At 40.3% G+C, this 13,987-nt stretch overlaps 1 protein-coding gene across 1 annotated transcript; it reads left to right on the forward strand.

The window, feature by feature from the left end:
* Positions 1–3,803: 3,803 nt before the first annotated feature.
* Positions 3,804–12,117, forward strand: LOC311033937 (cationic amino acid transporter 2; the record flags this gene model as incomplete). Its single annotated transcript, XM_084041672.1, has 11 exons — positions 3,804–4,173; positions 5,112–5,267; positions 5,641–5,797; positions 6,051–6,187; positions 7,549–7,771; positions 9,129–9,265; positions 9,408–9,510; positions 9,824–9,948; positions 10,266–10,432; positions 11,747–11,855; positions 11,969–12,117. The coding sequence occupies 11 exons, from the start codon at positions 3,804–3,806 to the stop codon at positions 12,097–12,099; spliced, it is 1,815 nt and encodes a 604-aa protein (XP_083897798.1). The 3' UTR covers positions 12,100–12,117.
* Between the last annotated feature and the right edge of the window lie 1,870 nt (positions 12,118–13,987).

A 13,987-nucleotide genomic window follows, 5' to 3' on the forward strand; every position in this document is an offset into this window, starting at 1 on the left:
GATTGTATATTAATTGAGCTTCAGTGTGATCCAAGCCTTCATTTTATCTCACAGGTCATAAACCTGGTCTTGCACCTGCCCATGAGTTGGCTGGTTTAGTATTACCTACATTGCTGTACGCGTAGCGTATCTCAGCCAGTGATATCTGTAGAAACATAGCGGACCAGACTGAGCCCGCTGGTCAAAGGTACTTGGTCAGGTATAGTCGGGTCAGCTGCAGGGTGCAGCGGCCCCGCTCGCCTGTGTGCTGAGGCGGATGCCAGGAGGGATTAGGTGAGCTGAATTCCCCTGATGGGAGACAAGAAGCGGAAAGCTACCTCAATGAGAGTATGTGTGTTGCCTGCTGCATGTGTAAGCTATATGAAAGCTGCTTTGTTCCCCTAAGATTCATTATCTAGTAGCGCCATTAGTCTGCTGAGATCACACACCCTGATAGAGATGGGGACATGGCTGAAAAGTAATGCAAGCAAGCATTAGCTAGTCCACAAACGTCAAGATAACCCTAATATAATAAGGTCATGGCTGAGCTCAACTCCGGCTGAATAACACACATGCCACTGTGCCTTCTTTTTGTGGTGCTGGGAAGTGTACTGTAGTATACCCCTGCCCCAATGTCCAAACATTCTAATGTTTATGATTATGAAATTATTTGCAGAAAACAAAGTGTCATTTGTGGAGTCAAGACAAGGGCAATTTTATTAGCTCACCCCAGCAGGAGAAATGACATTATGTGGAAAATCAAAATGCAACTAAATATAGCAAATTGTTGACGAACCATAATCTAACAATGCAGTGTTGTGCGACAGTGGCCGTTTTGGAACCTGTTTGATCCCTGGCTCCTCCTGGCTTCATGTTGATGTGTCCTTGAGCAAGACACTGAAACCCTAACTGCTGAGCAGGTGCCTTGCATAGACCATTTACCATTTGTTCCACTGTCGGCCTTGGTTCCTTAAAGCTACAATCCAGAATACATTTGAATGAATACAATGTTATTTTAACCAATCTGTGTGGTAGAGTATGGTAGTGCAAATCTGCAGTGGTTGGGGGTGGTCTCCCTAGTCCCTACTCTTCCATTGAGTCATTTTGACCCTGATGTCAGGAATTACACTGTCTGGTTGACAACATTAGAAGAGTTATTTGAAGCAGAATTTACCCTGGATTGGACAGTAGATTTTTCGCCATATCTTTATTGTATTTATCATTGCAATTACTGCTGTCTGTCAGAAGAGGGAGTCAACAGACATAAAACTTATGGATTGTAGTTTTAATCAGGTTTGGACAACGATTATCCAGGGCATAGTAGCTATAGCCGGATATCCTTCGGCCTGCCAGCTTTACACCGAAATTGGTATCCATTGGCAACATTTGCCGCTGGTTGAAGTGGCTCTGTGGCTTAGTAGCACAAAGTCTACGGCACCAGAGTTTGTCTGGGGTTACGTCTTTTGTTTTGTTTCTGTTCAACAAGCAAACGATGTAACAGAGAGAAAAGTGAAAGACTCTTATGACTGGAGATAAGTATCGTACTAATGAATGTCCCTAGACCGCCCCACAGAAATACCCCTAATCCTTTATTGTGGAGGTGTTACTTCTCCTCGAATGAGAGCTTCCCTCCAATTACCCTCTCATCTGGAGATCTTTTGGATGGATCTTCTCGATGCCACAGTGCCAGGCAGATGAAAGGGAATGTCCCAACTGTATAGTATAGTATAGTATAGTATAGTATAGTATAGTATAGTATAGTATAGTATAGTATAGTATAGTATAGTATAGTATAGTATAGTATAGTATAGTATAGCAATATGTCTGTATTTTCAATCGCAGATCAGATTGTTAAGACCAGTTGTCATTCCAACATATACCTTAAAGGAGTAGTTCACCCGAATAATTACTTGTTTTCTATCAATTACACACCCCATGAAGCCTTGAATTCATGGAGATTTTATTGTTTTTGTCGCATTCCTAAGCCAATAATTTGATGACCGGTGGAGACTCAGAGTCTCAAAGAGTGTCCTACTGAGTCCCCTATTGACCATTGACCCGGTGAACTACTGGGGTGAACTACTCCTTTAATAAGGTAGGGCCCGAGCTCAGCTCATACCTTACCTACACATATGTAAACAAAGTTTCAGAGCTCACTGAAACTTCATACAATTCTTGAAAACATTGCATTTGAAGACAATATTGGTGGTGTGGTAAAGGCCTACTGATACTGACATACAGTACACATGACATTATGTGTATCCCTTCATGTAGGCCTAATTTGGTGACTGAGCGTACACTAGCTCAGTTTGATCACTATTTGATTTCACTGAGGTTTCATGGTTCTGTAATACTTTGTTTCTAATCCGTTATGTGAAGGACGATCCCAAAGTCAAGGAAGTATGTGTGCCTCAAAGGTTACTATTTGGTTTATCTTAAAAGCATAATCATAAAAAAGATTACCAAAGCCGTTGTTCACAGATAGTGCTTACAATACATTGAAGCATGTAATCCTATAACCACATGTTTAACCCTTATCTACAAAGAAATAATTTTGAGAAGTTAATTGGCCTAATTATGACTAAGTTGTTCACTGCCAAAACAAGTTTAATAATAATAATAATAGCTTAAAGGAGTAGTTCACCCAAAAAAGGACTTATTTTCTATCAAATACACGCCCCATGAAGCCTTGAATTCATGAGATTTTTTTGTTTTTGTCGCATTCCTAAGCCAATAATTTGATGACCTATAGTCCTAGTAAGGCCTCGTAATTACACTATTTCTGCAGTCAAGTGTCATTGTCCTTTTTTGCTGTTTTCTGTTTCAGGTTAAAAATGTCCCACCTCAAGGAGACCTGACAGCAGAACTGCATTTAAAAGTTACATTGACACATTGAATGAGACAGAAATGCCTCCACACCTGAACACATCACTTAGAACATTTCAAGTCTGAGGATATAGGCTATTTTGTATTTGACAAAATGATATACAAATCTAGTATCTGTTAATGTGTCATATCGGAATATATACTTTATTTAAAAAACATCAATAGTGGAATTAGTGGGTTTTAATCTCACTTGTTGTCAGTAAGCAGGGAGTGGAGTAGGGCGTTCTGTAGGTGCTGTGTGGAAAAGAACACAGGCATCAGCACTATCATATCAGAGAGATGATAACAGAAAGTACATATAAAAGTCTAATGGGGAATTGTGCTATCAATTGACTTGATAGCACACCTCTGTAGCAGGGGATAATTCAGATAAGGTAAGCGAATCTCATTTATACATTTTTATCCTTGATTTAACTCTCATGAACTGTTGGTGGTGTTTTTAGAAAGGGAAAGCACTATCTGTTGCTTATTAAATCTAGATGACTGATGAACTGATTAAAGTTTGTTATATGATAATGGTATATACAGTACAGTACACAGTGTATACTATATAGTGATCTCCCTGGACGATTTCAGTTAATTTAAACCTTTTTTCATGTTTGACAAAAGGCTGCTTTATCTAAGAATGTAAGTAAATCAATCAATAAATTAATGTTGTGTTTGAACAAAACATGATCTTTGAGTGTGCAGATGGTCTGACAATTATTCACTGACACATTCAGTGATCCGTCCTCCTTCTCTCTGCCTGCCCCCCCCCCCCCCCCCCCTCCCCACCCACTCTCTTCTTGGCATTCACACACCCACCTGTTCCTTCTCTCTTTTTCAGTCTCTCACTCATGCTGCACTCCCACCTGTAGGTCCCACTTGAACATTTTCTCCTCTTTTGACCACTTCCCATAGCACCCCGGTTACCCCCCCAGAGGGAGAAGAGAGGAATCATGGCTTGTGGGATGTTAAAGTCATTCCTGTACAGCGTGTCTCGGAGGAAGCCCCTGGAGCCCGAGGGAGAGGAGTCTACGTTCAACCGATGCCTGACCACGCTGGACCTGGTGGCTCTCGGCGTGGGCAGCACCCTGGGCGCCGGAGTCTACGTCCTGTCCGGAGAAGTGGCGAGAGAGTCGTCTGGCCCCAGCATCATCGTCTCGTTCTTCATCGCCGCCGTGGCCTCCATATTCGCCGGACTGTGCTACGCGGAGTTCGGGTCCAGGGTTCCCAAAACGGGCTCGGCCTACCTCTACAGCTATGTGACCGTTGGAGAGCTGCTGGCATTCATCACCGGGTGGAATCTGCTGCTCTCCTACGTAATAGGCAAGTTTAATAACGGGATCACTTTACCTGATGCAAGGAAAAACAATCACTCTGCAAAAAAAGCATCTGTAACTAAAAACAGCCATTAATAATCATATAAATGATATTTGACAGCACAACTGGCCTTATGCTGTACAGGTGCTTTTTTGATAACTCAGGTATCAAGCCTATTTAGACCTGAGGCCGATTTAAAAAACGCCTTCTAAATCCTACAGTAAGTTTTCAGAAAATCCTCTTATTTCTTCTTATTCAAAATAAATAAGAAAATTCCTGTTGCTATATATATAGCAACATCTAAAATGACACAGATGCTTTCCAGGTTTTAAAGGTATAACAACGTGTAGGCTTTCCTGGTCTTAATGGGCTAGAGATCACCAGCAGAGTGATTACAATCAATGCTATGATTGCCTCTTTACCGAGATGGAGCCACTCAGTCCTTTTAAAAAATAAGCATAAAAAATTATAAAAGTGTAATGATGTTTCATTATGTTTAATAGTTACAATAAAGGCATGTCTGCATTATTTTCATGACCAACAACACAAAAACGTACAGTTTATAGATTACATTATGTTTTTTGTTTTGTCTCTTTTGAGAACATGCTTGACTCACCATGAACCTAAAGCCTCATAAATGATCAACCATCAACACTAGACTCTAATAATATCCTGTAACCTTTCACCCGTTGTAAAAGCAATTTTATGATGAATCATGTTCACAACAGAGCATTTAGCAAATGGACCTTAGTATGTGGTTACACAGCTCATTAACTTCATTGCATCCATGTTACTTAAACCGATGAACACGACATATGTCCCAAAGTACATCATTTATAATCTGACTGAAAAATTCTCTGTGTTTTCTCTATTTATGGCTGCCATTAAATAGTCATGCATGTGGTTAATTACTTTATTGTTATGTCCTCCCTTTATCTCCTCAGGGACCTCCAGTGTGGCACGGGCGTGGAGTGGCACTTTCGATGACCTGATAGGGGGTGTCATGGCCAAGTTCTTTATGAAACATACTGCCATGGGCCAACCCGGCCTGGCACCCTACCCAGACTTCTTTGCTGCTGGTCTTATTATACTATTAGCAGGTAATGTCACATGACTGGTAGTCAAACTGTTTTACTGACAGTTCAGATGAACATTGATATCTGTGATTCGCGGGTCAACTTAAATCCACAGTTTGGGCAATTATCGGTGGGTGTGGGTAGCTGAGATCAAAAAGGTGTGGTACCTTTTGATATCCTTACCTAAATGAGCATAGTTGACATATTCTTCTCTGTTATATATATATAAATATATGAAGATGTGTGGGTTTGTGATATTTACAATTTTCACCACATCAGTGACAGCTACTGCTTGCTGATGGCTGATTATGTCAAAGCTGACCCGCACTAGTTGACATTGTGGTGATACTGATGAACAGAGGTTGAAAACCTACACATGTGTTTTTTTTTACTAAAGGTGTGCTCGCCTTTGGTGTGAAGGAGTCCACAACAATTAACAAGATCTTCACATTCGTCAACATCCTGGTGCTGGTATTTGTTGTGATTTCTGGGTTCATCAAGGGAGACATCGCCAATTGGCAGATCACTGAAGAGGCTGTGTTTAACGCAACGGTGTAAGTCATGTCTAAAAGCAATATCATCACATCATTGTTTAGCTTTTTTAAGTTATCTTTAACCATTTAAGCCCAATATACTTCACAGTATGATGAATTAGCGAATAGATGATCTACAAGCTTGTGTAGCATCACGATGTGAGTTTACTATAGCCGAATGTTTTCATCTATAATGACATGCCCAAAATAGGGATGCCACGTTGAAAGTGTTTAAGTTTAACTTTAAATGTCCTGACATTTCTCTCCCGTCCAGAAACACGACCATTAGCAATGCCACGTCAAGTGAGTTTGGCGTCGGTGGATTCTTCCCCTATGGTATGGAGGGAACCCTGGCAGGAGCTGCAACCTGTTTCTACGCTTTTGTTGGGTTTGACTGCATTGCTACAACTGGTATGTGAAGCACAGTGATCATGCATTAATTAATAACTCCACTCTAACGGTCTTTACACCCGGGGGCGTCGTGTAAACAATACGAAAATGAAGCTCCAAATATTTCACATCAAACTATTAATACAGTTGATGGCTCATTCATACAGGTTGATGCCTTTATTCGCAGCAGAATCCACCGTGTTCCGAATAAACATTTAGTTGCTTTATCGCCTCATAATATCCATGTTCTATGTGGATAATACTCTATATACTAATATATGAAATATATTTCATCATAATTAATCACATGAAAAATGAAAATCACATGAATCAAATGAAAAAGAAAATGTGTAAGGTAATTTAGTCACATTGGCATCTACATGTTACTTGCACTGCTAGTGCACTGCTAGTGCACTGAGAGTCACACCTGGTCACACCCCAATCGTGATGTACCATAACAATTACCACCGGAGGAAAAACTGGTACTATTACATCACGAATGGGGTGTGGCCAGCAGTACAACTTTCAACTTGTAGAAATCAGTGCAACACTTTATGTGACCAGTAGGGTGTAGTTCCTCTACATTCTTTACATTTTATGTCCATTGTCTTCTGACTTAGGGAGAGGCAATTGCAGCGATGTTTGAACTATAGTGGTGCAATGTGTGGCTAGTGTCCAATCCAGTGTGGTGTCCTAATACAGCCACTGCAGATGTGCTAGTTATATTGTATTGACATACTCTACCATACAGGGTTAATATAAGGCTAATATAAGCCTATTAAAGTGTGTAGAAATGCACAGAGATGCTACACGCCTGCCCTACACCCATGACACATGCTCTGTGGGACTTTGTAAATCCAAATATAAGTCAGCAAGTCACCTGTAAAGTTTGATCCAAATCAGACTAAAACTAACAGACAAACAAACAAACAGACAGCGTTTACAATGCACATGATCTGCTGGGCGCCGGTGTAATTAGGACAGTTTTGCAATCCAACCATACAGGAGTTAGCCTAACACCATTAAAATGCCAGGCTTTGGTATGCCGTGGGGATGCCTCATAGTCAATTTAATGATTTGATGTTTAGTGTGACCTCAATTAAGGGTGAAAATACCAGCAAACAGGCTAGTTGCAATAACCTCACTCACACCACTTTCCTTAAACTTTACTTCGGCAAGCGTCATAAAACCTGATCTTAAATCAGTGTATTGATGAATATGTAACAGTTTCACATGAACAGAAAAGGTTGTGTTCATCTGTGACCCGAACCGACTCCCCGGGTATCAGATTCTTGCTGCTTTCTTGGCATACCGTCCATGTCGGACACTGTTCTATTGCTCTCAGAAATGTACAACATCATCTTTGTGTCTTTTCTTTGTAGGTGAAGAGTGTAAGAACCCGCAAAAGTCAATTCCCATTGGCATCGTAGTCTCACTGCTCATCTGCTTCGTGGCCTATTTTGCCGTGTCTGCCTCCCTCACCCTGATGCAGCCATACTACGAGCTGAATACGCAGAGCCCCCTGCCGGTAGCCTTCGAGTACATCGGTTGGGGTCCAGCCAAATACGTAGTGGCTGTGGGATCACTCTGTGCCCTTTCTACCAGGTGAGAAATGCAGGTGGCGCCGGCATTGCTGTTGGCTGTCATTGTGCTGTCTGCCAGCCTGCAGTCTCTGTCTGCCCGTGTTCAATGCCAGTCAAGCCTGCCTGTCCTGTCTGTCTGTTTGGTTACTTTTCTGCAGTGGTGGAGAAAGTACTCACATGTTTTTACTTAAGTAAAAGTATCAATACTGCAATGTAGAAATACTCTGTTACAAGTAAAGGTCCGGAATTCAAAAGTACAAAAGTATTTGTATCAAAATGTACTTAAAGTACACTACCAAAGGTAAAAGTACTCATTATCCAGAAGGTCCCATTACACAAGTTTTCAAATGTATAAACATCTTTTGAAAATAGCCGATCTACAAGCTCACAATGCGTCGCATCGCGACGCATTGTGAGCTTGTAGATCGCCTATTTTAACTGGGTAGGTGTCCTACCCAGTGGTGTAACGTAACTAAGTACTTTTACTCAAGTGCTATACTTAAGTGCACTTTTGAGGACTTTTTACTTTACTGGAGTGTTTCCAATTTTCAATACTTTTACTTCTACTCCATTACATCTCAGAGGCAAATATTGTACTTTTTACTCCACTACAATTACTTGAAAAATGTAGTTACTAGTTACTATGTAGATTTTGATTATTATTACAAAACATACATTAACCACTCCAGCCCTATGTATACTTAGGCTATTTGAAAATAACTGATCTAATACTTTTGTACTTTTACTCAAGTACATTTTGAATTCCGGACTTTTATTTGTAACAGAGTCTACTTGTGGTATTGTGCAAGTGCAAAATGTGAGTACTTCTTTCACCACTGGTTGTACCTGACACCAGGGTCCACATTTCTTAAGAGAGACCACCTCCAACCACTGCAGATGTGCAGCTAGTTATATTTTATTAACATACTCTACCACACAGATTGGTTAAAAAACATTTTATTCATTCAAATCATTTCGGAAGAGCAGTTTTAATAATGATAATTAAAAAGTTCTCGAATACTGGTTTGTTTTTTTGCTTTTTTGCGTACATCTTAAGGGCGGATTCACACTGCAGCCTTGGAACCAGCCTTGAGGCTGGTAGGAAGGAATACCTGGGAAGGAATTGGTAAAGCGTGTGCACTTTGTGAGAAGTTTTATATGGTTTTCAATAGGGGGCGAGCCTAACTTGTTTGCAATGTTTTTTAAAAAGCTATACCCTTACCTAATACCATTCCAAAAATCTAAAACTTCTCACAAAGTACACTTATAATAGATGCTAGCTTTACCAATTCCTTCCCAGGTATTCCTTCCAACCAGCCTCAAGGCTGGTTCAAGGCCGCAGTGTGAATCCGCCCAAACTGTTGTGTGTATTTCTCCAGTCTTCTGGGTTCCATGTTCCCTATGCCCCGTGTGCTGTTTGCCATGGCAAGAGATGGCCTGATGTTCACAGTACTGACCAGAGTCAGCGCCAAGGGGAGTCCTGCCATAGCTACTGTGTCATCTGGGATTGTGGCAGGTACAATAGTAGTAAAATAGTTGTATGGGAGTTTTTGTTTTTATACTGGCTAGGGTTTCCTTGTTAAGTTTGGTCAAATGTTCATAACCTTATGTTGAGGTTTATGGTCTTGAGATAATTCTGTATTCCTTGTATCTTATAGCCATCATGGCCCTTGTGTTTGACCTGAAAGCCCTGGTGGATATGATGTCTATTGGGACTCTGTTTGCTTACACTCTTGTGGCGGTATGCATTCTTATACTGAGGTAGGTACAGTAAATCTCATTGTTCTTGCATAGATTTAACAGATGTTCTTTACTTTCTTTACTTATTCTATTTATCCTTAACTTAAAGCACTCAATCACCACTTATAGTTACTTATATTCACACTACAATGCATTATAACAGTGATTATACAGTGCAGATTACAATGCATTTATACTTGATCTAAATGGGTGTAGGAAGTGCTACCAAAATAAGTTCCAGAATGAAGCTTTAAATCTTCAGACTTTTCTAGTTATGAATATTGCTAGACCAAAATAAACGTATTAAAATACATTTCTAATCTTTGCCATCAAGGTATCGAGCGGATGAAAATGAAACGAAAGAAGTGAAGATCGGTGAATCAAACAGCTTTCTGAAGCCTCCGTCAGCACCCACCTCAGTCACCTCAAGAACAGTAACAATCTTAACTGTAACTTCTAGTAAGTATAAACACTCAACGATGTTGCTGTTCATCTGTCTAAGCCATTGGTTCTCAACCTTTTCAGGCCGCGACCTCCCAAAATAATCATCTGTGAACTGGAGACCCCCCACCCTGACAAGCATTTGTAATTGTAGGACTTGTGGCATTACATTTTGTTTGACTCGGTTCCACAGATAAAGATTTTGACTTGAACCGTGGTGTGCCTTTGACACAAAAGGTCTGACAAGTACTGGTCAAGGCCATGGATCCGTTTCACCTTGGCATTAATCTCATTCAAATGTTCCTTCACTGATCTCCCTCTCTCTTTCTTTGCAGTTGTTTGTATCATTGTCCTTTGTGTGCTCCTGACCAAATCCCTGGATGCTCTGGCCAAGAGGGAGCCGTGGGTCATTGTACTCGTCACCGTCTTATTGTTCATATTGGTGACCATCGTCTTCTTTATCTGGAGACATCCACAGAGTGGAGTCAGGGCCTCTTTCATGGTAAGGAGATTTTAAGTGTAAATGCACCTGGTACACAGCGCAAAGCGGTACTAAAAGGGAACACAGTGAGGTGTCAACACTAGTTTCCAATTGAGGCAATTGTTATTTTCGCACCCACGTTATGTAATTACCAAATGTTTTTGCACCCATGGGTGTGTTGGTCTTAAAATGAGACGTGGTCTGGCGCACTCATGTGCGCAGCCATTCGTCATGCTTTAATAAATGGTTTAAAAAAGAACCTAATTGAGAATTGTGATTGTTACGTTGTTACAGTATGTCAAGTTATCACATATTGGACACTCTTGGACATGAGGAGATATTAAGCTGCAGAAGGATGGCGTGGATTTTGACCAGCAGCACAAGTGGTCCACCTCATTCCCCCAAGTCCCCTGACTAGGGGTGTGCCGATATATCATCCCACGATATATCGCGATACGTTTTCGTGACGATACGTTTTCGTGACGATACGTTTTGGAAAAAAAATATATCGTTTTGATTTTTTTTTGTTTTTTGTTTTGATTTTTTTACAATCATTATAATCAGGCATGCAAACAGCCCCGAGGTGAAAAGGGTGACAACATGTTGTTGTTTTTTCGGGTCAGGTGTCACACTATTTTCCTATTTGGATTGAAAACGGCTATTGTAGCTGAAAAGCTACAAGTTTGCATGTCTGAATAATGCAAAAACAGAATTATTTGTTTGCATTTACTTTTTTCCTCCCCCATATATTTTCATAATAAAAAAAGTGCGTATCGTATCGTATCGATATCGTATCGAAGTTGTGAGCCAAATATCGTATCGTATCGTTTGGTGAAATTAGTGTATCGGCACACCCCAACCCCTGACATCATCTATTAAATCTGCTCCCGTAGATGGTGTTTTCACTTTGCGCACAATCCGTTTCCTCAACAGAAAATCATTTGTCTCCTTGCCAAACCCGCTTTTTTATTATTTATTTAAATAGCAATGTACGGGAGATGACACTTTGATTTGTCTCATTTGTTATGCTCAAAACACACCCAATGGCCAATGCTATTTCACAGATTAAATACAACCCCTTTGCGCCGTGCATCTTGCTTTGAGACAAAAACACGCTGCTTCACTAACAGAATTGGAGTATGCCCCAAAAATGTGCTGCCCCAATGGAATTGGGCCAGCACCCTGCGCCATAGATCGTCTACATAGGGCCCTAAGAGTTTAGTCTTGGGGTGGGGTGGGAGGGTTATCACATAGCAGAGATGCAATACAATACACAGATGATTGTGAGATTGTTAACTACAAGGGCCCTTGATATGTCCCTTTTTTCTGTCCAAGGTTCCATTTCTTCCTGCACTGCCAGTACTGAGTGTGTTCATCAACATGTACCTGATGGTCCAGTTAGGAGCAGACACGTGGATACGTTACGCTGTCTGGATGGCTGTCGGTAAGATCATGCAGTCAGTTTACAACGGCTAGGAGAACTTGCTTGAGCAGGTTTGAATGTTCATTGATATTATTATATGGTGAAATCTAATGAATCCTTATGTCGGTCTGTAGGGTTCCTCATCTATTTCGGCTATGGGATCCGCAACAGTGTTCAGAGAAAGCGCCTCAGGGCCGGCCATGTGAATATCGAAACTATCAGTGCCAGATCGGACAACGACGTCATCAAAGAAGAGAAATTTTAGGCTTGGTGGTGGGGAAAAAAACAAAGAGACAGAAAGATAGGTTGAGATGTTACAGCTACTGGAAGTGCACACAGTACTGTTCTATTTGGCCCGTGGTGCCTAACTAGTTCAGTTATCATCAGAGTGTCAACATTACATGTACATAATGATGGACAGAGTCTACCTATCGCCTTGTATTATTCCCAAATGTTACTGTATTACATAGTGATACGGTCTGTGGTTGTATATATTTTATGATTTTTTGCCAGGTTTTTATATGTCTTCAATGAGAAGATGACACTGTTGTCCTTGAATATATTGTATGTATGGATCATGTTGTAATGTATACTGTATGTGACATATTATGTGATGTATTTTCACTTTCAAAAGTGAGTTTATTTGTAAAGATTAGCTTGTTGAACAAAATGCGTTTATATCATAAGCCTTTGTTTGCTGCAGAGCTAATTCTCGTAATTTATCTAAAACCAAATGTAAAGGTTTGATTGGAAATCTGCTTTGGGATCCCATGGCGGGAGTAACTTCTGGGTTGTCCAACAAAACAACATCATCCCTAAGGCACTGTACTAAACTCCTACATTAAAGTTTTATTCAACATTGTACAGTGTAATTTAAGATTTTAAGAACTTTAAGATCTAAAGTAAAGAACTAGGGAATGGCATTTTTCTAAATAACACAAATGCAAGGATGCGTAAAAATAGCTTGAGCACTTTTGGGGGGGATAATTATCCTTTTACTACAGCTTGACAACACGTTTACATTTTAACTTACAAATGTAAAATATATATATTTAAATCTTGATTTATAAATGAAATGAGAATTCATTTTTGTTCTGAAGTACACAGCTCGACTTATGTACAGATATGGAATGTCGATATAAAGTAGAATGGTGAGGTGATTTACCAGATTAATGTTTTATTGTTTTAACTTGTGTAACTATGAAAACTGTACAATGCAGATAAATGTTACATTTGCAAAAATGTATGTATATATTAATTAAAAAGAAAAAAGTTGCCAAAAAAAAAAAAGATGCAATCTGGTACACATTTTTCCATTGAACACATTGGTTGTAATGACCAGTTTCATTCCTAATCTGGGATAAAGACCCAGAACGGCGCTTTACCTCCCAGGGATTCTCTGAGAACAAAAGAACCTTTCACATGGGTTTAGCTGGTCAGTGGGTCATGTTCATAAGCATGGCTTAACCTTAGCTAGTCATTCAAGAGCGAAAGTTGCTCTGTCAAAAGTTCCTGAACCAGATATAGTAATATAATAATTTCAGCAAACATCCACCCCGTTCTTAATTTTATTAATACATTACTAAGTTGCTTGTTAAGAAGGATCAAAGTGCGTTGACGCTGATTCTTATGGCGGGTGTAGGTTAATGGTCTTCCACAGGAGCCAACTTTATGAACTCTTATCTTTACACAGTAAAGAGCCACCTCATTAAGTGTTTCAGGACATTCATAATAGTTCACAACCTTGGTTGTGATCCTCTAAATGCATGGCATATGGTTTCAAAACATGATTAGATGGATAGATGTAAGCACGAAAATATATGAAGCTTATCATTTTTTGGTTTTAATGCTTTGAGTGGGATCAAATCCATCCATCCGTTATACATCTCATATTAAAGGGACATTTGTCCACTGGCTTTAATGGGCAACAAATGTTATTGCCAATGTTTGTAAAAGCCCACCACACCACAGTCCTCCTCCAGGGTATGTGGGGTGTTTTGGAGAGCCATGGTGCGAGTGCACTTCCACCTCAGCAGCTAAGCAAACAGGCCCATGCTATTCCAGACGGAGGGGCCTCCATCCCTGGGCCGTCATTGGTCCAGAGATGGTTGAAAGGCTCCATTGAGCCAGTCAGGAGGAATTTGGGGTACTAA

The sequence above is a fragment of the Gymnoscopelus microlampas genome, assembly GCF_963454915.1.
Source record: "Gymnoscopelus microlampas genome assembly, chromosome: 18".
NCBI classification, from domain to species: Eukaryota; Metazoa; Chordata; class Actinopteri; order Myctophiformes; family Myctophidae; genus Gymnoscopelus; species Gymnoscopelus microlampas.